The 19,816-nt window shown below is 57.7% G+C and overlaps 1 protein-coding gene across 2 annotated transcripts in view; it reads left to right on the top strand.

Moving 5' to 3' along the window:
- Positions 1-342: 342 nt before the first annotated feature.
- EFR3B (EFR3 homolog B) overlaps positions 343-19,816 on the top strand; it is a 41,633-nt gene continuing 22,159 nt past the window's right edge. For both annotated transcript variants that reach the window (XM_075048877.1, XM_075048876.1), the window contains exons 1-4: positions 343-462; positions 12,277-12,353; positions 13,439-13,566; positions 17,235-17,385. In XM_075048877.1, coding sequence (XP_074904978.1) covers positions 456-462; positions 12,277-12,353; positions 13,439-13,566; positions 17,235-17,385 — 363 coding nt within the window. In that variant the 5' untranslated portion in view covers positions 343-455. The remainder of the gene's footprint in view (positions 463-12,276; positions 12,354-13,438; positions 13,567-17,234; positions 17,386-19,816) is intronic.

Raw genomic sequence — 19,816 nt, 5'->3', positions numbered from 1 at the left:
TCCCGGCTGGCTGGCAGACCCCAAAGGCGCAGGGGCAGAGCCGCTCCCACCCGTGGCTTTACCCCCTGCCGGGCTTTGTGCTACCGGCCGTGGGACCATGCCCCGGGTGGGTTGGGGGGGGGGGGGGGGGGGCAGCCTGTGTGCGCAGCGTGGGGCGGGATGCCCGGTGGGGGGGGAAGCACCGTGCTGGATGCAGAGGTGGTCCGGGGGGGGGACAGAGCCGGTGCCGCAGGGTCCGCGCCGTTCCGCGCCGTTCCGTGCCGTGCCGGGCGGGGCGCGGGCGGGCTCTGCGGCCGTGCCGGCGGGAGGAGCCGCCGCTGCCGTTCCCGCCCCCCCCCCCCCCTCCGCCGCCGCCGCTCCCGGTGCCGCCCCCGGCCGGGCGCCGTTCGGTGGGGCAGAGCCCGGCCGGGGATCGCCGCCTGCAGCCGCGCCGAGCCGGGCCGACGGCAGCGGCCATGTACGGTGAGTGTCCGCCGCGGCGGGGGGGGGGGGGACAGGCACACACACGGACACACACACGCGGGGACGAGCCCGGTGGGGCGGCGCCGGGCCTGGGCCGGGATCGGGGCCGTCCGTGTGCCCCGCTTGCCGGGGACGTGGGGTCGTGTGTGTGTGTGTGTGTGTGTGTGTCCCCGGGGACCCGGTTAGGGGCTCACCCCTTTTGGGGTCGTTCTTTATAGGGCTGTGCGCCCCCCCCGGTTACCGAGAGGTGTCCCCTCTTTGGGGTGGGGGGGGACCTCGGTCCTGTATAGAGCTGCGCACTCCCCCTTTACTGGGGGGTGACCCCTCTTTGGGGTTGAGGGGACCCTGGGCTTTTGCAGAGCGGCGTGCCCCCTAAGTTCGTAGGAGGTCATCCCCTCTTGGGGTTTGGGGGCACCTTGGTCCTACACAGAGCCGTGCACCTCCCTCGTTAGTGCAGGTGACCCCTCTTTGGGTTTGGGGGGGGGCTTGGTCTTTTACAGGGCTGGGCATCCCCCCAGTTTCTGGAGGGTGTCCCCTCTTTGGGGCTGGGACGCACACCATCGTCCCATAAAGGGCCGTAAATGCCCCCTCTATCACTGGGGCATGGCCCCCTTCCTGGGGGAACACAGTCTGTTAACTGGCCCCCCCCCAACCCGGGTTCCTGGGGTCACCTCCTCCCCAGGGCTGGGAGGACTTTGCTTCTCTATAGGACCAGTGACCCCCATACCGCTGGGGGATCACCCAGTCTGTGGAGTGGGGAACCCTTGGGTGCTACATAGGGCTTTTCAGCTCCACCTGGTTACTTGGGGGGTCCAAGTGTCACACCCCCCCGCCCCAGGATCACGGGGGACCTTGGTTGTATATGTGACCACGTCCTTGCAATACTGGGGAGCTGCCTGGTCCCTGCCATAGGGCAGACCCCGATCCCATATAGGCCCCCAGGCCTTGAGGTTTTTGGGGATCGCCGTCCCCCACCATTGACCCCCGTGCTGTCACTGTTGTCACCCCCTCCCTGTGCAGTGCAGACATACGGGGTCCCGTGTCCCCGGCTGGGAAGCGCAGCGGGGTGATGCCACGTGCGTAATGGGGAGCAGCTGGCGGAGCAGCTGGCCGTGTCCCCCCCCGCCCGGGGCAGCGGGCTGCGCTAAGCTGCTGGGAGCTTTTGGGAAGGGCTGGGGGGGGGTGGGGGGGGTGGCTGGGTGGCTCTTAAATCCTCGCTTCCCGAGCATCCTTCCCTGGGCTGTCAGCGCAGGGCGAGCGCAACAGAGGAGGGAGCCCCTGACCGCTGCCCTTCCTTGGGGGGTCCCAGCCCACCCCGAGGGCTGCAGGGTCTCTTTGGGTGCTGCTGGCCGAGCCCCCCCTCTCTGCGAGGTGTTGCGGTGCCAGGGGTGAGTGCGCGGTGGGATGCGGCAGGAGGGAGATGGGTGGGTGGGCAGCGTGCCGGCCCCCCCACCTTGGGTGATGAGGTGCTTGTTTTGGGGCTCGATGGGGTGCATACCGGGGGAGGTCCTGAGATGCGTTGGGATGCAGAACCTGCCTTCTGGGGGGAAAGGAGCGGAGCTGGGGGGCTTGGGGAGCGGGTTTCTACCTAGCGGGGCCAGGAAGAGGGAAGCTGAGGCAGGACGCATGGGTTCCGTTCCTTTCCTCGTCACAGTGCCGACTCCTCCGTGGCCTCCGTTGAGTCATTCAGGTCTCCCAGCTGGTATTTTTCCACCCGCAAAATGAGGGGGATGCTTCCCTCCCCTCCGCGGCTGTGGCAGCCGGTGGTGACGGCTGCTGTGTGCCCCGGGGACACGGCCCCTCTGCAGCCCCCCCACGCCAAGGTTCCCTCGCCCCCTCTGACCACAGGACCCTTCTGTCTGGTGTGGGCTGGCAGTGATGCTCTCGTTGCAGGACAGCTGTCCCCGATGCCCAAATGCTCGCGCCAGTGCCCTCTCCGTCTGAGCTGCCCCCCCCTTGCTCAGGGCTTTTGCATCCACACTGGGGCTTGGGCTGATTTTGGGGGGGATTTTCTTTTGGCAGTTTGTGCTGCTTGCAAGCAGGAATTTGCGGGGAGCTGTTGTCATCATCTGAGCGATTTGCAGCAGCCCGGAGCACGTAATAATCCTCTCTGCTTGGGAACTGCAGGGGACCCCAGCCCCTCTGCAAACCTGGGGGAGAGCTGAGCCGTGGGTCCCCCAGAGCCCCGCCAGCCCCCCCAGTGCCAGGTTAATGATCTGGCCTGGGGGGGTGTGATGTGCTCCAGTTGTCCCCTGGGATCCTGGCTCGGTGGCCAGCCTGTCCTGCCCACCGGGAATGGCGATGCCACATCGGGCCACAGCTCCGCTTACCCACAGGTTACCTCGCGTCTTGGGGAAGCCCCTGCCCTGAAATAGCCTGCAATTCCTTAGGGTGGGGAAGGGCAGAGCAGCTCTGGGGACCTGAATGTGACTTTGAGGACAAAAGCCAGGCTGGTCCCTTCCCCGGTAGCGCTCATGGCCAGGCATTGCTGCGGCTCGTGGTCCTGGAAAGCATCCAGGAGCTGGAAAGCTCTGTGGGATACTTCGGATGAAAGGTGCATTAGGAATGCACAGGATTATTGGTATCTTTTTAATCTCTCTTTTAACTGTCTCTTGGCCTGGGGGAAGGATTAGATGGGTGACTGGGGATGTTTTTTTCTCTGCGGACAGGACGAAGCGGTGCGGGACACTTGCTTCGTTATGGGGGAGACCTGCTGCCTCCCTGGGAGGTGGTCAGAGGGGCAGCATGGGGGGCACGGGCCACCCTTTGCATCCCCTCTAATCCTGCAGCGCTGGCATCTTGCTCCAAGCTGGTGTTTGCCTGTGCGAGGCAGGAGCGGCGTGCCCGGCATGGCCGTGCCTGGCACCCCTGGCTTGTGGTGTGGGGCCGTGGTGGTGGCCGTGCACGTGGAGCAGGGCTGCTGGGGACCTGCACCCGTTTTCAGCCCGGTTTCGGTTTCCTTTTGCAGTCACCGGTGAAAATGGGGGAGCCAAGCTTCGACCCCAGCTGTGCCGGCACCTGGTCCTGGTGGCTGGGGTCGTGCAAACCGCAATTTTGTGAGCCGAACCTTCAGGTTGGTGTCCCCGTCGCCGGTGGGAGTTCGCTGTCCTGAGCCTGGCTTGGGGATTAGCTGCTCCACGGGAGATTCCGCACCGCGGGAGCTGGGCTGCTGCTCTCAGGCTTTGGCTGGCCAGAGAGCACGGTTGCCCCACGCTCGGGGGCTGTGCCGTGGCCCCGGCTGCAGGAGAAGCCCAGCGCTTTGTGCACCCAGCCACTGGCAACCTTCCTGCTTCAGTGCCGTCTCCAGGAGCTGGGCTTTAATTCAGAAATACGTGCGAAAGGCAGAGTGAGCTCGTTGGGCTGAAAGCACTCCAGGAACAGGGGCACGGCAGCAGGGAGAGCACGGGGGGACAGCGGGGAGCAGTGGGGCTGCGGGGGTGGGATGGGGTTAACATTTCCATGGGGGGTTCCCGGTGGGGCTCGTCTGCAAACCCCCCCCATACTTTTGGCAGCTGCTGGGAAGGCAGCGTGTGTCGGAGCTGCAGCAGCAGCCTTTGGGAGCCGTATGCCAACCGTCCAGCCCCGCAGCCGCTCACCGCAGTTTGTTTCCTCCACACTCCTTCGCTTTGCTTTCTGGTCGCCCCGGCACGAGCTGTCTCCTCCCACGCCAGCGGAGCTGGAAATAGAGAAGGTTCCCTTTTTTTTTTCCGCAGCAGCTGGAGCAGGGGAAATGAGGTTTTTCGGCTACCCGGGGAAGAGGCGTTGTCGGTGGTGGGCGCCAGCAAGGTCCCTGCGAGCCGTCTGGGGCTGCCAGCGTGCCACTGAGTCACAGCCAGCAGCCTCACAAGCGGATGGGTTTTGCGCTAAATAAATAGCGCTCGGTGGGACTGGATGGCTCAGCAGGGGAATGTGAAATGCAATTAAGCTTTTTTGGGGGGGCTTTTTCTTCTATGCTTTTTAACTAAATGATCTGCAAATTAATTCAGCGCTCGTAGAGGAAAAGGGGCTATTTGTGGTGCCAGCAGCGCTGGGGGCTTTCCCAAGTCACCCACCCACTACTCTTTATGGGTTTGTGTTAAACCTCGATGGCCGTGGCGGAGTCCAGGGCTTTTTTCCTGGTGCATTTCCAGACGGCATTGCCATGTGCGGGCAGGATTTGACCCGTGCAGTGAAGATGGGCACTCCTCCGCCTGGAGCAAATGCTAGAGGGGATTGTGCCAGGCCAGGAGCTGGCGTTGCTCACCTCAAACCTCATGAAGCCAGACCGGTTAAGGGCTCAGGCAATTGCTTGCGCAATCAGTAGTTGCACAAGAAAATGGACTTCTAGAGATGCTCTGCTCTTGGCTGAACCCTTTGCAGCGCTCTGTCGCAGGTCGCTCTGCCTTGGGGACTGGAGTTGCTCCCCCTCCGCAGGGACTGCGAACAGCCCAGAAAGGCTGGAGAGAAAGAGTGGCTGTAGCTGGTCCCATCACGTTTCTGTCTCTCTGTAAATGAGGGTGTTCAGTCAGGTTTTCTGCCAAAAGCTAAAACTGCCTGTAGGCTTTGATGGAGCCTATCTTGGGGAAATAAGAAACCACAGAGACGTGTGTGGTCAGCATCTCACGAAGGTCCTTCTTGTGTTTTTTGTTGAATGTGCAAAACAGGGTGGGAGGGCTGCATGTGTTTTTTTTCTCTAAAAACCTTTCAAACTTGCAAGCCTTCCCGTGTCCTTGGCCATTCCATCGCATCCGGCTCTGTGCTGCGTCGGGCAAGGCCCTGGGCTTGCAAAATGAACCTGGCTCTTAATTAAGCAGGTTTCAGAGGCTGGCCCTGATGCTGGATGGACCCTCAGCCTCCGTCGGAGCTTCCCCACCTACGTGGTCCGGACCAGACACACCACGTCCACGTGACAACTGGTGAACGTCTCGCGTTGAGGAGCTGCGTCGAGGCCAGAGTTTGAGTGAATTTCCTGCTGTTTAAGCTCTTTCCTCCCCCCAGCTTTTCCCTCTGCCACGGGTTGTGTAATGAAACCAGGCACCCATTAAGGTGCTTAACTCCCCTTCTTCTCCCCTTGAATTGGCACTGCCGGCGTGCCAGGTACGTAATGCAAACCTCCCGGTGCGCAGCTCTACCCTTAATGGGTGGTTTCCTCTGCATGCAAAAGGGCTGGTGTGGTCTTAATGCCCGAGTCTAATCACCGCTGTGAAATATTAATTAATCTGGCCGCTATTGAAGCTTTGCGCGCGCGCTGCGGTGTCGGAGTGGCAGCCTCGGCCGACCAGTGAAGTGTAAATAATGGAGGGCCAAATCCATCGCTGGTGTAAGCTGGCAGCGGGGCTGATTTATGTCCCACTGCTCGCCACGGAGTTGTTAAAGCTGGATTTGATGCCCGCATGCCTCGAGCTGTCGGCATTTGGAAGGGGGGGGAGATGGGAGGGAGCGTGTTTGGGCAAATTCAGGTGGGATTCAGACAAGCTGGCACCAGCGTGGATTCGGCCTCTGGAGCAGCTCCCGTTTGGGGGGGTCCCCGCACGGGCTGGGGGAGCCCAGGCACAGGGTCGTATGCTGGGGCTCTGTGTGGAGCTGCTTTGCCCCCCCCGGCTGCGGTGTCTGCCCCGACGAGCCCCGGCTGCGTCGGTGGAAGCGAGGCGAGGGCGGCGCGTGGAGGAGTGCCAGGGGGAAGCTGCGAATTTAATTGCTGAGCTAAAAGGCTTTGCGCCGACGGCTCTGAGCGGGCTGCGGGTGATGTCTGGGAGAGCGTTTCCATCTCCGGCATGCTCCTGTCCATCCCGCTCAGCGACAAGAGAAATACGTCCTGTCAGGAGCAGCCTTGGCTCGCCAGTCCCAGGCGTCTCTGTTCTTCCTTTGCTGTTGGTGCCTCGAAATGTTTCGCTGTCTGTGCCTCGAAATATTTCTCTGTCCCTCCGTACCGGCGTCAAGAGATGTGGCTCCCTGTGATCAGCGCTGGCTTGTGCTGCCCTTGGAAGTTCGGGTCTTCTGCAGCGTCCTCAAAAGCGTCTCTGCTCACAGATGAGCTGTCAGCTTTTATAACACCCCCTTTGCAGATGCTCTTATGGAAGGACACTTGGATGAGCGGCGATTAACGAGCGGCAAAGGGAACAAGCCTGTGGCGCCCGAACAGTTCAGGAAGGTCAGGAACTATTAATTAACATCAAGACATTGCTCTGAATTGCAGAGCTGCAGGGGCAAGCTGGATTTGGCCACCTCCCCGCTTCTTCCTCCCCCCCTAAAGGTGGTAGAGGTCTAATACAACCACCCGAGGTCCCCCATCTTTTCATGGCTTCTCTTTTCCAAGCTCTTCTTTGCACCGGGCTGATCTGAACTGCTCGATCTGCCTCCCCTCCCAGCGTGGGGGCTGCCGTTGCCTCCCCCTGCCAGGGCACGGGGCACCTTGCAGTCCTCACCCTGTGTCCGGCATGGCACCCTGTGAGGAGGGCGTTGGGCAGCGGTTTTAATCGGTGCCCAGTGCGTTTGGCTCTCTTAAACACAATTAGGGAGAGATTTACTGGCTTGCTTTACACCACTGCTGGCCCGTGGGGTTGTGCTGATTTACATCGGGATCTGCCCTGGCTCCGTGGGGGTGCGGAGGCAAATGGGGGCTGGCTGGCACAGAAGCTGGGTTTTTAGTGTAGGTTTTCCTGCCTCTTAAATTGGTGGCAGAAGCTCAGAGGAGCGCCTGAGCAAGCCTTTCCCTCAGGGGAGCTCACAGCCGTGCTTGCTTATGGCTGCAGGCTTTCCCCTGGGAATGGCTTTTGGGGAGGAGGGGGTCTGCAAGCAGTGCCCTACATCTCTTTCAGTGCCCGCCATCCCTTGCAGCACAGAGTCTGTCCCTTCTCGCTGCCAGCATTGCTTGTTTCTTGCCTTTCCTGATGTTTTTTTTTTTTCCCTTCCCATGGGCTGGGGCTCCTCGCTGTATCCCCTTGCCCACCCCGGGGGTGGATGGAAAATAGGATTGATGGATTGCTGGGCCAACTTGAATATTGGTCAGTGACATTTCTAAAGTGTAGCAGGAAGATTTCATCCTTTTCCCCAGGCAGGCTCACCCACCAGGTGCCAAAGTGCTGAGGGAGTCAGCGGGTGGGTATGAAGGAGACTCTCACATCGGCTGCATAAATGAGCTTTTGCTAAGCAGATTAGGGAAAGGTCTCTGGTTCGGTGTGGGGCTCGGGGGAAGACAACGCTGGGCTGGTGGTACAACCCCTACCTTCAGGACGGTGTTTTTGCTTGGGGTTAAGAGAGCGACCTTCATGGGATATTAGGTTTAATGAGGGATTTTGCGTGATTTAATTAAGATTTATTTGCAATCAGTTGGAGTGCCCTTATTAAGTAAATTCCAGGCCTCGAATAATATGGCCATAAGGTTTTCCAGCCGTGCTTATTGCCAGGATGCCATTAAAATGGGGAGAGGGGAGGGGATTAACAAGGAAAGGCTCAAGGTCAGAGCGCTGGTGGGAGAGTGCGTGGTCATTTCGGGAGGTGAGCTGGGCCTGTGTCCCATTTTCAGCTGGCCGTACTCGATCCCAACAACCCCAGTTACAGCTGGTACCAGTGAACTCCGCTCCTGGAATCGCATGCAATGAGTTTATCCGAAAGCCTCGGGGCTCATACCAGCATCAGAGCAGCTAAGTGGGGGTTATGCTAGCAAGCCACAGTCACTGGGACTGAAAGACTGTAATTATCCCCAATTAGATTGACTTTCTTGGAGCTGAGCTATCAAAGCAAAAGGCCCTTTTGGCTCATTTTGCCCCCCGGCGAGAGCGCAGATTCACTCTCAGCCGTGGCGGTGAAGAGCCCAATAAAATAAATGCCACTGGGGTTCCCCAGGTGGGTGCAAGACGGAGGTGACACACGTATCATGGGTAGCCGCGGGAGCCGATGCTGCTCCTGGGTTTCCCACCTTATTCCCTCCATAGGGAGAGGGTTGAGTCACGTTTCTCCGTGCCTCACTTTACCTGATCTTTAAGAAAATCCACGTCCTTGGTTCCCACAGCGGCGGGCTGCCAGCAGGAGGAGAGCGTGACGCACCGTGCGGGTCCACGCTTGTGTGTCTGTCACATCCCTGGGTGCTGTTTTGGGGTGTCAGCTCCGACCCGCTGAGCCTTCCCCCCTTGTTAGCGCTGCCCACAAACGAGCAATGCTTCATGTGCCAAACGGGAGAGCTTTGGGCTCAAGGGACCTTGAAAAATCGCCCCTGTCCCCCACCTCGGGGCTCTCCGAAATGCCCAGCTCCCCAGCCGCCCCCGCGTACTGGTGCAGACGCCGGCAGAGCAAAGCCAGCACCGTTCCCAGCTGCCATCAGAGCCGCCTCGGTGACTCAGCAGCCGTGCTGAAAGCTCCCTTATTTATTTAAACGGCTGCTCCCCGCTCAGCTGAGCATCCCCCTGCAGCGATGCTGCCGCTGGGCCGGCACCGGCTACTGCTTGGCGAGGAAGAGAGCGATACCCGGCACCCCGAGCCCCCCGGTTTGCTCCGAACGTGATGGCTTTGACAACGTGGGCTCTCGGCCCCGCTCTGCGGCTCTGTGCCGCTGGCCCTGCCTGCTCCTGGGAGATGCTGCACGTGGCCAGAGCAGGTACCTTCTCCCCACTTTGCTTTTCCCCGGGATGCTGGCTTTGGATCTCCTGGGAGAGGGAAGCCGCTCTGGCTGCCGATGACCTTCGGTGTCATCTTTCTATTTTTTAAATCCCTTGTGCCAGCCTGGACCGGAGGAGTGCATTGCGGCTGCAGGGTTTTGTCCTGGCGGCGGGATGCTGCCTGTCGGCGCCTCGCTCGGGGCTGGAGCCGTGGCTGCGGTGCTGGTGCGAGGGTACGAGGTGCATGGGGTCGGCGTGGTGGGTGCTAAAGGAAACTGGTGTCTGGAAGAAGGAACGTCTGTCTGAGACCCTTGTTGGGGGGTTGTTGCTAGCCCCGGCGTTAGGGTTTGGTGCTGTGAGGGTGTGGGGGGGTCCCATATAGACCAAACACGGGGCTGATTTCAGCCCTGGCGTCAGGACCAGGCTCGGGTTTGTTGCTCTCTGGAGAGCCCTTGGAGGCGGGGAAATAAAACAAGAGAAAATCTTCCTCTTTCTTCAAGGTCTGTGTCATTTTTACTCTGCTTTTTTAAGGATTTATGGTCTCCCTGTCTGTGCGTGTGTATGTCTGGGCTGGGCAAAACCGACAGACGGCAGGGGTTTGGCGCAGGAAAGTTTCTCTTGGTTTCACGTAAGCAGAGTAAGAGAGACCCTTTCAGTGCCCTGCTGCAGGGAGCTCAGCCCTCTTACGAGACATCAGAGAGTCTCCCCCAGAGACACCGCACTGTAGGAGGGCCTGTCCCGCCAGTGTCCTGACGTGGCTTTGGGTTGAGCAACCTTCCTGCCTTCCCCGTCCGGACCATCTTCATCCTCCTGCCCCGTGGGACTGATGAGTCGCCTGGTCCCCTCTCCTGGCAGGCACTTGGGGTCTTTGTCTGTCTCCCGATGCTGCTTTCTTTAGGTGAGGCCTTAAAAATCTCCTACTTCTGGAAGAAGAGGTTGTGTTAGGTGAGAGGGAAGGCATTAGATTTAATTATGCAGTTATTATTGATGGGATCCGTGCTGCGTCTGCTCTTCGGTTTCATTCATTGGGATGAGGGTGGTGGATTGGGAACACGGCTGGTCTCTTTGCTTCTTTCCCAGGGCTAGGAATGTGCATTAATCCCGAAAATACTCTAAAGTCACATTTCTGGAGGTGAGAGAATTGCCGAGGAGGCTGCAGGAGGTGGAGGGGACCTGGCTTCTTGGCTAATGGGTTCGCTTACAGGGAAACTCCAGCTATTTTACAGGGAGAGCTCATGGCCCGTGCCGAGACGCCGGCAGGGACGCGTGGCCCAGTAAGTTGGGATAAGTCACGCTGCCTTGGCTGTCCGGGGTGAGGGGAATTTATTGAGAGGATTCAGGAGATCATCAGACGCTCGTTTGTGTGAATGGCAAACGAGAATTTATTAAGGGGCCAGATTAAAGGTACTTTGGAAAAAGAGCAAAATCGATCGAAGGCAGCTGAGAAGGGAGGAGGGAGAGCAGCAGACAGAAGACTTAGAAATAAAATATTGGATAGTGGGAAGGTGCGGGGAGGGTTTGCAGGGAGAGCGCGAGAGGTGGAAGGAGCTCTTTGCCAGCGCAGCGTTGCTGGGAACAGTGGGCCTGGGGACGCCAAAGGGGACCCCAAAGCAAGCGACAGCTTTCGGGTGGGGTGGGCTGCCTCCCCCGCCGCGAGCGCCGGCCGTCGGAGGCGAAGCGCTCGGAAGCGAGCGAGGAGATCGCGGGAAGCGAGCCGTGCCAGTGCCGGGAGCTGGCGCGGGCAGGCGTGAGCTCATGCGTTCCAGCGGGAGAGGTCGCCGGCTCCCACCGGCGCAGCCTTTGTCCCCCCAGCTTCTGCTTCTCGGCAGCGGTTGCCAAAAAGCAGCCCCGAATTACTCACGCTTCCCCGGGCTCGCAAAGGCCGGTGCTTTGGGGTGGCTGACACCGGTCTCCTCCGTGGGGTGCAGCGTCCGAGTAACGCCAGGCCCCGGGGAAAAAATGCATTGTGCGGGAGCCGGGGAATGCTGGCGTGCAAAGCCCTCAGAGCGGCACTGGGGATGGTAGCGCCTCCGGCAATCTCTTTTTTTTTTTTTTTCCCCTTTTTTAAATAAACAAACTGCAGATCTTCATCGGTGGCTGGTAAGCAGGGCAGCGCTGGTACAGCTTTACACAGGGGCATGCATCGGGGTGGCGTTGCCCACGGATGCTGAACTCTTGGGTGCTGCAGCCGTCCCCGTGCTTGGTGCGTGTGGGAGCACGATGGATGCTCGAGAGCCCACCTGGAACGCCGGCCGTCCCCCAGCCGAAGACAGAGGGGTCCCTGGCTGCTGCGGAGCATGTGCTGCAGCCCTGAGAAAGAGGATATGGCACAGGGAGAAATATCCAGGTTGCAAACGATCCCTTCCTCCCTCGGCAGCTCCCCAAAAGCAGCGCAGGGGATCGCAGCCACGTTTGGGATATTTAGCAGCTAGGGCTAATTGCTTTGCTCTGAGTGGGGATGAGGCTGATGCCCGCCTGCGGAGTTGCCGCTGCCAGGGGTTTTGGCTCTCGGAGAGGCTGCGTGGGGCACAGCTTGTGCATCAGGGACAACCTGCTGAGGCCCCTCAAAAAGAGAGGGTGGGTATGGTCGTGTCGGTGTCCTGCAGAACAGCAGGTCGCTTGGTGCCCTCCTTGGTCCAGCAGCCCAAAGGTAGGGGCGCAATCGAAGGTGGTTTTGGTGTTGCTCAACAGCTCAGCTTTGGGGCTACAAATGGGAAAATGCATTTTCCTTTCACAGCCTTTATAAGATGCTTTCTCTTCTTTTTCTCTCTTGCTGTCTCCAGCAGTCTGTGCTCTCTTTATCACTGCCGGCTCCATGGGGAGCATGGGGCAGGGTGTAAGTAGTGTGTCCTCGGGTGAGTGGTTGGAGGAAAGAGGTCTTGGTCTGAGGAGCTGCAAAAGAGGATCTTGAGAGAGAGAAAGGCACAGATTTAGGGGAACTTTGGACATCTTGGTCTCTGGGGGCTGTTTTCTTGGGTGAGAAAAGCAGATAACCCTGCAGTCCTACATCAAATGATGCTGGTCACCAGCCAATTCCCTGCCTCTCCGCTGTGGTTTTCTTCCCTTGTTTTTTTTGCCTGCAAAAACTCTGGGATGTTGTCAGCTTGGTGCCCTGTCCTCTTCCCGGGCTTCCCCACTGAATCCAAGGATATGTTTTCCACCAAAGGCACCTCCACACAGGGCTTTGCCCTGGAGCTGAGGATTTTGTCCCTGCTGACTGGCTCTGTCTTCTCTCTTCCAGGTGTGTGCGGCTGCTGCGGTGCCCTGCGTCCTCGCTACAAAAGACTCGTCGACAATATCTTCCCCGAGGACCCCGAGGTAAACGAGGCACTGCTTCACGTGCCGAAGCTCCGTGCTGCACCGTGTTGCGGCTCTCCTGCAGCTCAGGTTGCAGGGATGTGGAGTAACCTGCCCAGAAATGGCTCCTGGGAGGCAGGCGATGCTTTGACTCCATTCCACTGTGCCTGGAGGGTTGGATTTTCCTTTAAAGCCCGTTTGTGAGCAGAAATACAGAAGCAGCTCCTCCAGCCACATTGGCCTGGAGGGACAGGCTTCCTTTCCCAAAGGTGCCGGGAAGATGCTGAGGACGGATGGATGGGAGGATGGGGGAGAGGACCTGAAGGCGTACATCCTTCTCTTTGCAGGATAAGGAAAGCAGCTTCTAAGAGTGGGGGTCTCCTGGGGCCTCAGCCAGGCTTTCGAGCTCAAAAGCTGCTTATGATTCCAGGATGCGGGGAAGCTGGTTCCCTGCTTGCTGCCTCGCTGAATTAGAGATGGGGGATGCCCTGCCAGCTGCTCCTGGAGCATCCCAAATCCGGTCTCTTTGTCTACTTCTCACAGCTGAGATGCGAAGGCAGTGGAAGAGGGGTTCCCAGCTGGGGGTAGCAGGGCTGGGATTACCCAGGGAGGCGGTGAGCGCCTGTTTTATCATGGCGCTGGCAGCAAAGCTGAACAAGAGAGGAGGCTGCTGCCGAGCTATGCGGAGAGGAGGAAGCACCGCAGTTTTCCAGGCTGCGGGGGATTGGGGCTGGCAGCTTGGCACGCTTGTGTTGTTTGGCCTCAGTAGTGTGGAGGTGTTGATGTCCCTGTCTGCCCCTGTCCCCCTCGGTGCTGGGGCACGGCTAGGGGCTGGCAAATGGTTCTCACTGTATTTACAGTGTGGGGTGCTCAATGGAGGCTTGCACTGGGGTCACCCCTGGCCGTGGTGCATCAGAGAGCCCTCAGCTGAGGCTAAATGCAATCCTCATTTGCCTTCCTTTGTGTACAAGGTGTGGGGAAGCACTGGGACGGGACTGGCGTGCTCCAGACCTCTGGTATTGCTGCCAAGGTTTGCTGCAGAGATGCTCCTGATGTTTGCCGGTTCTGGGTGTGAGGCCGTGACGCCCTGCACTGTTGTCTTTCAGGATGGTCTGGTAAAGACCAACATGGAGAAGCTGACATTTTACGCTCTGTCTGCCCCAGAGAAGCTGGATCGCATCGGTGCCTACCTCTCCGAGCGGCTAATCCGAGATGTGAGCCGGCATCGATATGGGTAAGAACTGGGAGGCTGTTTCAGCCACCCCAGTGACTGGCATAACGATGGATCACTAGACAGTAGCAGGGGCTCAGAGGAGGGGGAGAATGTGTGGGGCACACAGCTCCTGCACACTGCAAGGTGTCCTGAAGATACGAGCATGCTGCAGAGACCTGAGCATGTTCTGCCTCCGAAAGTGAGACATGGGAGCATGCAGGGATGTGCAAATTCCTTGCAAAGTTGCAAGGGACCAGGCAAGCTGGGAGCCATGTAGCATTTCCCTGGCATTGTGCTGTCCATGCTTGAGGAGTCTGCGTGTGTATGGTGTTTGACCCCAGCAGCAGGACTGCCATCATCCCTCCAGACCGTCATCAGGAGCCTGTGGCAACCTCCTGGCTTTTAAAAGCCTACCGTGGCTCTTCCAGAGCCAGATGGAAGTCTAACTAGGTGTGGGCAAGCAGCTAAACAGGGTGGCCTTGGCTGCAGCTTGCTGGGAGTTATTCGTGACAAGCTTGGGTGTGTTGTACCCCATGCACATCTCTATTGAGTTATGGTTACGTGGCAGAAGTGGGAGCAAGGATTAGGGGCAGCGCTCTGACGCTTTTCTAGAGACCACATGATGGGGATGTGTTGGGCTGGATGGGGACTGCTGTGTTTGCTCTGTCCGACTTACCTGTGTGGTCCTGGCTGGGCCCCATCCCTTCGTCTTCCCTCCCTGCATTGCTTCCAGCAACGCTTTGCCATGTTTACTGCAAGGAGAGCAGCACCCGCCTGAAAATAGCTGACTGCCCTGATTAGAAATGCTGGGGGAGCATGGGAGGGCTCCTTCCCTTTGAAATAGTTCCTGGATTGATTCTTGTTGTCTCCTGAACAAAGCCGCGGCAGACAAACACAGCTCAGCTTCGTGGTGCGAACTTCAGTCTGCCTCTTATCCTGGGGGAAGAGAAGCCAGCAGCCTGCCTAAGAAGTGTTAAAGTTGAAAAACCTTCAAAGCCTCATCTGCATCACCCGTCATCGGGAGTGACAGGACATTCAAAGCTCTGCCTGATGTTCTGTGGTTAAGCGGCTGTTAACAGGCTCTGCTTGCTATGTTGGGAAAAGAAAGGCTTTCAAAGATTTTTTTGACATCTAATGACAAGCCTCACTGGGTGGAGGGGGGAATATATTCCTTCCTCCACCGCCTGTGCATATAGGCACGTAATTGGGTTGGAGCACTAGCTGATTTTCAAGGTCTAACTTTGAAATGCCTTAAATCGGTTTGGATCAACCTTTCGTTTGTAGGTCAGTGTTGGCTGGAGCAGAAGGATTTGCCCCGCTGCAGACACACAGCCGGGCTTTGAAAGAGCGTCTGGGCATGTAGGTACCTGTCTCCTGCATGTAAGATGAAGATAGCCTTGATTTCAGGCCTGTTGAGTGTCATCTTTTTCTTTTATTGCTGAAAGGAGAAAGTGCTCTTGTTTGAGTTTGCAGCGATGCAGCCCACCATCTGTAAGAGGATGGTTGGGGTAGGTTGGAGGTAACAACTCCACAAGTGTCCCTTTTCCCTCTTGGTGGCCTGTGTCCAGTTGTCCCCAAAAAAGAAGCCATGCTGTTGCAATAATATTGGGCCACAGGAAATTGTTTTCACCCTTGTTTCCTACGAGAAAGGAGCTTGATGCTTCATGCTGGTCATTGGTCACCTCTTCATACCATTTTACCCTGTGGGCCAGTTTTAACCCAGTTTGACAGATGGGTAGGAGCCTCACAGATCCAGGAATAGTTGGCTTCTTATTTTCACGGTATCTGGAAGAGCTGTAATGGTGTCTGAAGTACAGGCTGCAGTCTGAGTTCAACCACGTTACAGCACACCAGAGAATCTACTCAAGACTGGAGTCAGATTTTAACAGTTCTGGGTCCTCAGGAGAAAGGATCGATCTTGCTGTGTTTTACCAACTGGAACCTGGAGGTCCAGGGTTTATCAGACACCTCTTTCTGCCCGAGAGGGCAATTGCCTCCCCAGCTCCCCTTTAACGTGCAGGCAGGGCTGGCACAAGTAGACGGGCAGCTCCTGCCCGCCTCGCTACTGGCCAGCTCAGTGCTTTCGGGTTTCCCTCTTGCAGCACAAGCTGGTGGCTGCTGTATCCCACCCAGGCTGCAAATCTGTCCGTGCAAGGAGCTTGAAAAATGGAGGTTAAAGGAGGAATGCGCTCAGTGCAAAGAGATCTGTGCTTGCCACCTCCTGCTTTTGGCTGTGGCAGATTCTGGGCTTGATGTGAGCTGCTGCGATACAGATTCACAGCTGCACGGAGAGCAGGAGTCAAAGGGAGGTGGTAAGGAGCTGTAAAGTTTGTTTTGTTACCAGTGTCCAGGTCCCAGGTCCATGTCAGTTATTTGGATACCTCAGAGGTCCTGCAAGAAGAGCTGGAGCTGTCAGACTCAGTGCAATCACCGTTTCAGTTTTTTGTGTATTTTGGGCAACTCCAGCTGGAATAAATGTCTGCTCAGAGTAGTCAGAGGCTGGGGATTGCTTCTTCGCTAGGCTTTATGCACACAGTGGGCAACCAGCAACTGAAGGTCAGTGTGGTCATTGCACAAGCAGGCCACCCAGGGGCTCCGGCCACCGCGTTGGTAATGAACCAGATGCTGTCAATGCAGAAAGCACCGCAGGACCAGCCTGTGAACAGACTTCGGCAAAGCCAGCCCGAGCAACTGGTCCAATTTGTCTTGGAAATATGAAGCAACACCCAACAAATTCTTCAGTTGCAGCATAATGAGCTGGCCACCTCTGTAACGGGCACCTGATTGGGACTCATTGCTGGGCACGAGGTTTTCCAGCTTCCCATCAGAAGCAGGAGTGTCACAGGACTGGTTTAATAAATAGCCTGGAAGATGCACTGTGGCAGCTTGCAGCGAAGCCAGCTGCCAGAGGGTCGTCTGTGGGTGAGCTCAGCCTGCTTGGGAGGGATGGTGAAGGGATGCGCCGTGCTCAGGGAAGCCCTCTGCATGGCCCAGGGACCCGTCACGGGTGCGTCCCCCTCGTGCTGCTGTGTTTGAATCAGGTTCTGGGCTTCCCCTGTCCCTCTTCAGCATGCAGAGCCAATACTGAGGGGCAGAATCCCGTCCCTGGAGGGATCAGGGACGAGGTAATCCTGGCGTGGGCAGTGCTGCATCCTGGTCTGTGCACTTCTGGAGGAAAGCCTGCTCACCCCGGGAGCTTCTGGGGTGATGTGAATATGCTTTGCAGGGTTGCTTTATTGTGTATCTAAGCACGGCTTTTCTGGAGCACATCAGTCTAATTCTGTGTTCTCATCCTGTCCCTCCTCCCTGGCCAGGACCAGCTGGGTCTGCAAGAATGGTTGCCTGTGATGCTGAGCCCACCCTGTACAAAGCCCAGTGCTCTCTCACGGGATACAAAGACCAGTTCAGGGCAAGGGAAGCCCACAAACGCTGTGGGGGGAGATGCAAGGTGTTGCTGGCAGCCTTGGTCCTGGGGCAGCTGGGTCTTTGCTGGGGAGCAGCCCACACCATCTAAAAATATCCCAAGCGTATTCTGAGTGTAAAAATTTTTCTCCTTGGGTTGGCCAGGGCAGGAGGTTGGCGTTATGCCGGTGGGCACCCAGGTGGTTTGGGAGAGGGGAGGAGGAGGAGGGATGGCCGCAGGCCCGTGCTGCTGTCGGGGAGTGACCCTGGCCTCTGCCCACTCCCAGGTACGTGTGTATCGCCATGGAGGCGCTGGACCAGCTCCTCATGGCCTGCCACTGCCAGAGCATCAACCTCTTTGTGGAGAGCTTCCTGAAGATGGTGGCGAAGCTGCTGGAGTCAGAGAAGCCCAACCTGCAGATCCTGGGGACCAACTCGGTGAGTAGGAGAACACTGGGAGGTGGCAGCAGCCTGCTGACCCCGTCCTCTGCTTTCCACCCTGCCTGTCACCCCCGCGTCTCTGCACAGTGCCAGGGCTGGAAATCTTGTTGGGAAAGGACGGGGAGCAGCTGCAGGGGAGGATTTATGGTGTTCCCTCTCGTGTGTCCTGCCACGCGTGAGGTTTCTGAGACCCTGGCTGTGCTGCCCGTGCACTGTCCCTGCTGTTTGCTGTCTGTGACCAGTCGCTGGTCTCTGATCTCTGCTGCCATGCCTTCGCTCTCTTGAATTCAGCTTTTCCTAAATGAGCCTGAGGACACGAAGGCTGTCAGCAGTTTCGGACAATAGACTAACTTAGGAGGTGATCCGCATGGATTTTGGGAGCTATTTGTATTCAGAAAAGGACTGGCTTAAACAGAGCTGCTGCTTGCAATAAATGGCTTAGCTGGACTGGGGATGTGTCGGCCACAGACATAAAATAAGGGGAAAGGAGAAGCACAGATGAACGAAGGTGACATCCTCCCGGCATCCAAACTGCTGATACTGGCTGGCAGCCAGCAGCCACTTGTGCATGGCCTTTCTGCTGTTTTTTACTGGGAACACTGGGCGTACCTAACACCCACGCTTGCGAGGGCTCTGCCGGTGCCTGGTAACTTGGCTTGGACAAGCAGCATCTGTCCTTGCTTCTTTCTAAGAGGGGATTTAGATGGAGATGATCATCCTGCGGGCAGGAGGGTGAACTGGGTAGATGCTCTCTCAAGCACCTGGGAAATGCATAGAGAGCTCAGCTCTAAGCTTTAATTCTCTGCCGTGTGCGATGCGGAGAGGGTGGTGTTAATGTTTCTGCTGACGCCTCCCGGACAGGGTAGCACTGCATCCTGTGATGCTTCTCTCCCCCAGGAACCAGCACGGTCATGGACACGGGGTTGTAAATGCCTCCACTGAGGCACGGGCAGCCGAGCGGAGACCTTTCATGCCCCGTTCTCCCTCGCAGCTAATTGCTCCCAGCTGAAAGCGATGTGAGCTGCCCATTGGCAAACCTATTAATCCATAGCCCTTGGAGGAGAGGGAGGATTGATGATGCCTCAGTTGAAACCTGCTGCTGACAACAGCTTACCGTAGCATTTTGGTGTGGTGATGCTGCTGTAAGCCTCGGATATGCTGCAGGGGCTGCCTGGGAAAGCCCCTTGCAATGGGAGCAGGGTCTCCAGGCAGCACCAGCGTCCCTCTGCCCAGGGGTGGCCCAAGCTCCATGGGAGACCAGAGAGATGCCACTTCCACTTGCTGTCCAAACCTCTTGAGACGTGCCAGAGCTGCCTGGATCCGTCTCAGTGGCAAGCAGCTGGATCTCTTGCTAAGAAAACACCCTATGTTGCCGTGCAGCCCTGCCTGCAAACACATGCAGTATGCCCTTGCCCAGCCCCTGAGCTGTTCAGGAAATGCCGGGGTTGTCCCAGGGTCCAGAGGGACCTGGGGTGGAGGTAGGGTTTAAAGCTCAACTCAGCCAGCATCTCCCTATTCCTGGCTGCTCTCTGGACACTCCTCAGGTCCTTGGTGCCTGAGCAGAGCCCTAAATCCACTGGAACATGGCATGGAGCTGCCGGCATGGAGCTGGGGAGAGGACAGCCCTCGCTGCAGGGGCTCATGATGCCACAGCAGAGGCTTCAGCGTACCGGCCCCAACACGGACATCCTCAAGTGGGAGGCACTGGGTCAAGGCGAGACGGAGCCCTGCCTCATGTTTCCAGTCTGCAAACCTCCCGTGTTCAGGCACCTGTGGAGAGGAGAGATGGTCCTGGACCACGGATAGGTGTTTCCTTAGTGCTGCTGTCACCACCAGGAACCAGGAGCAGGTGTTTTAATGAGGAGTCCAGATCAGGAATGATGGTTTAGTGATGCTTTGGGGTTTTTTGCCTTCTCAAGCGTGGTGGTATTCAGAGGGCATATAGCACAGAAAACTTGTGGGCTTTTATAGAAAAGTGAGCGATGATAATGAGACACTTCTTCCTATATCTGCTAATGAGGAATGTGCCTCAGGCTCGTGCTTAATTAGAGGGTGCTGTCTCAAGCAATCTTCACAATAACGGAGCTGATGGCAAAGGCGGGAGGAGGTTGTTTATAGAAACCTGCTCCAAGTGAGTCATTCTCCGCGGTGTGAAATCTCGCCTGAAACACATCTCCCTCCTCACACAGAGCCAAGGTGTTGTGCTGCGGAGGGGCTGATCCCAAGGACCAGCCCGCTGCGCTCCACAGCCACGGAGCTGGAGGCGGCAGTGAAAATCCACCATCCCGTGATCGCTATAACCCCATCCGATAATCCCCGGGGTGAACATATGGAGCTGCAGCTTAAATCCACTTTGGTTTCTCATCCTTGTTAGGAGGCTGCTGGGCAACCTCCACGCTTTGGGTAGGAACCATCTAATTTCCAGCTC

The sequence above is a fragment of the Buteo buteo genome, chromosome 17, assembly GCF_964188355.1.
Source record: "Buteo buteo chromosome 17, bButBut1.hap1.1, whole genome shotgun sequence".
NCBI lineage: Eukaryota > Metazoa > Chordata > Aves > Accipitriformes > Accipitridae > Buteo > Buteo buteo.
This window is presented reverse-complemented; position numbering and strand designations above follow the sequence as displayed.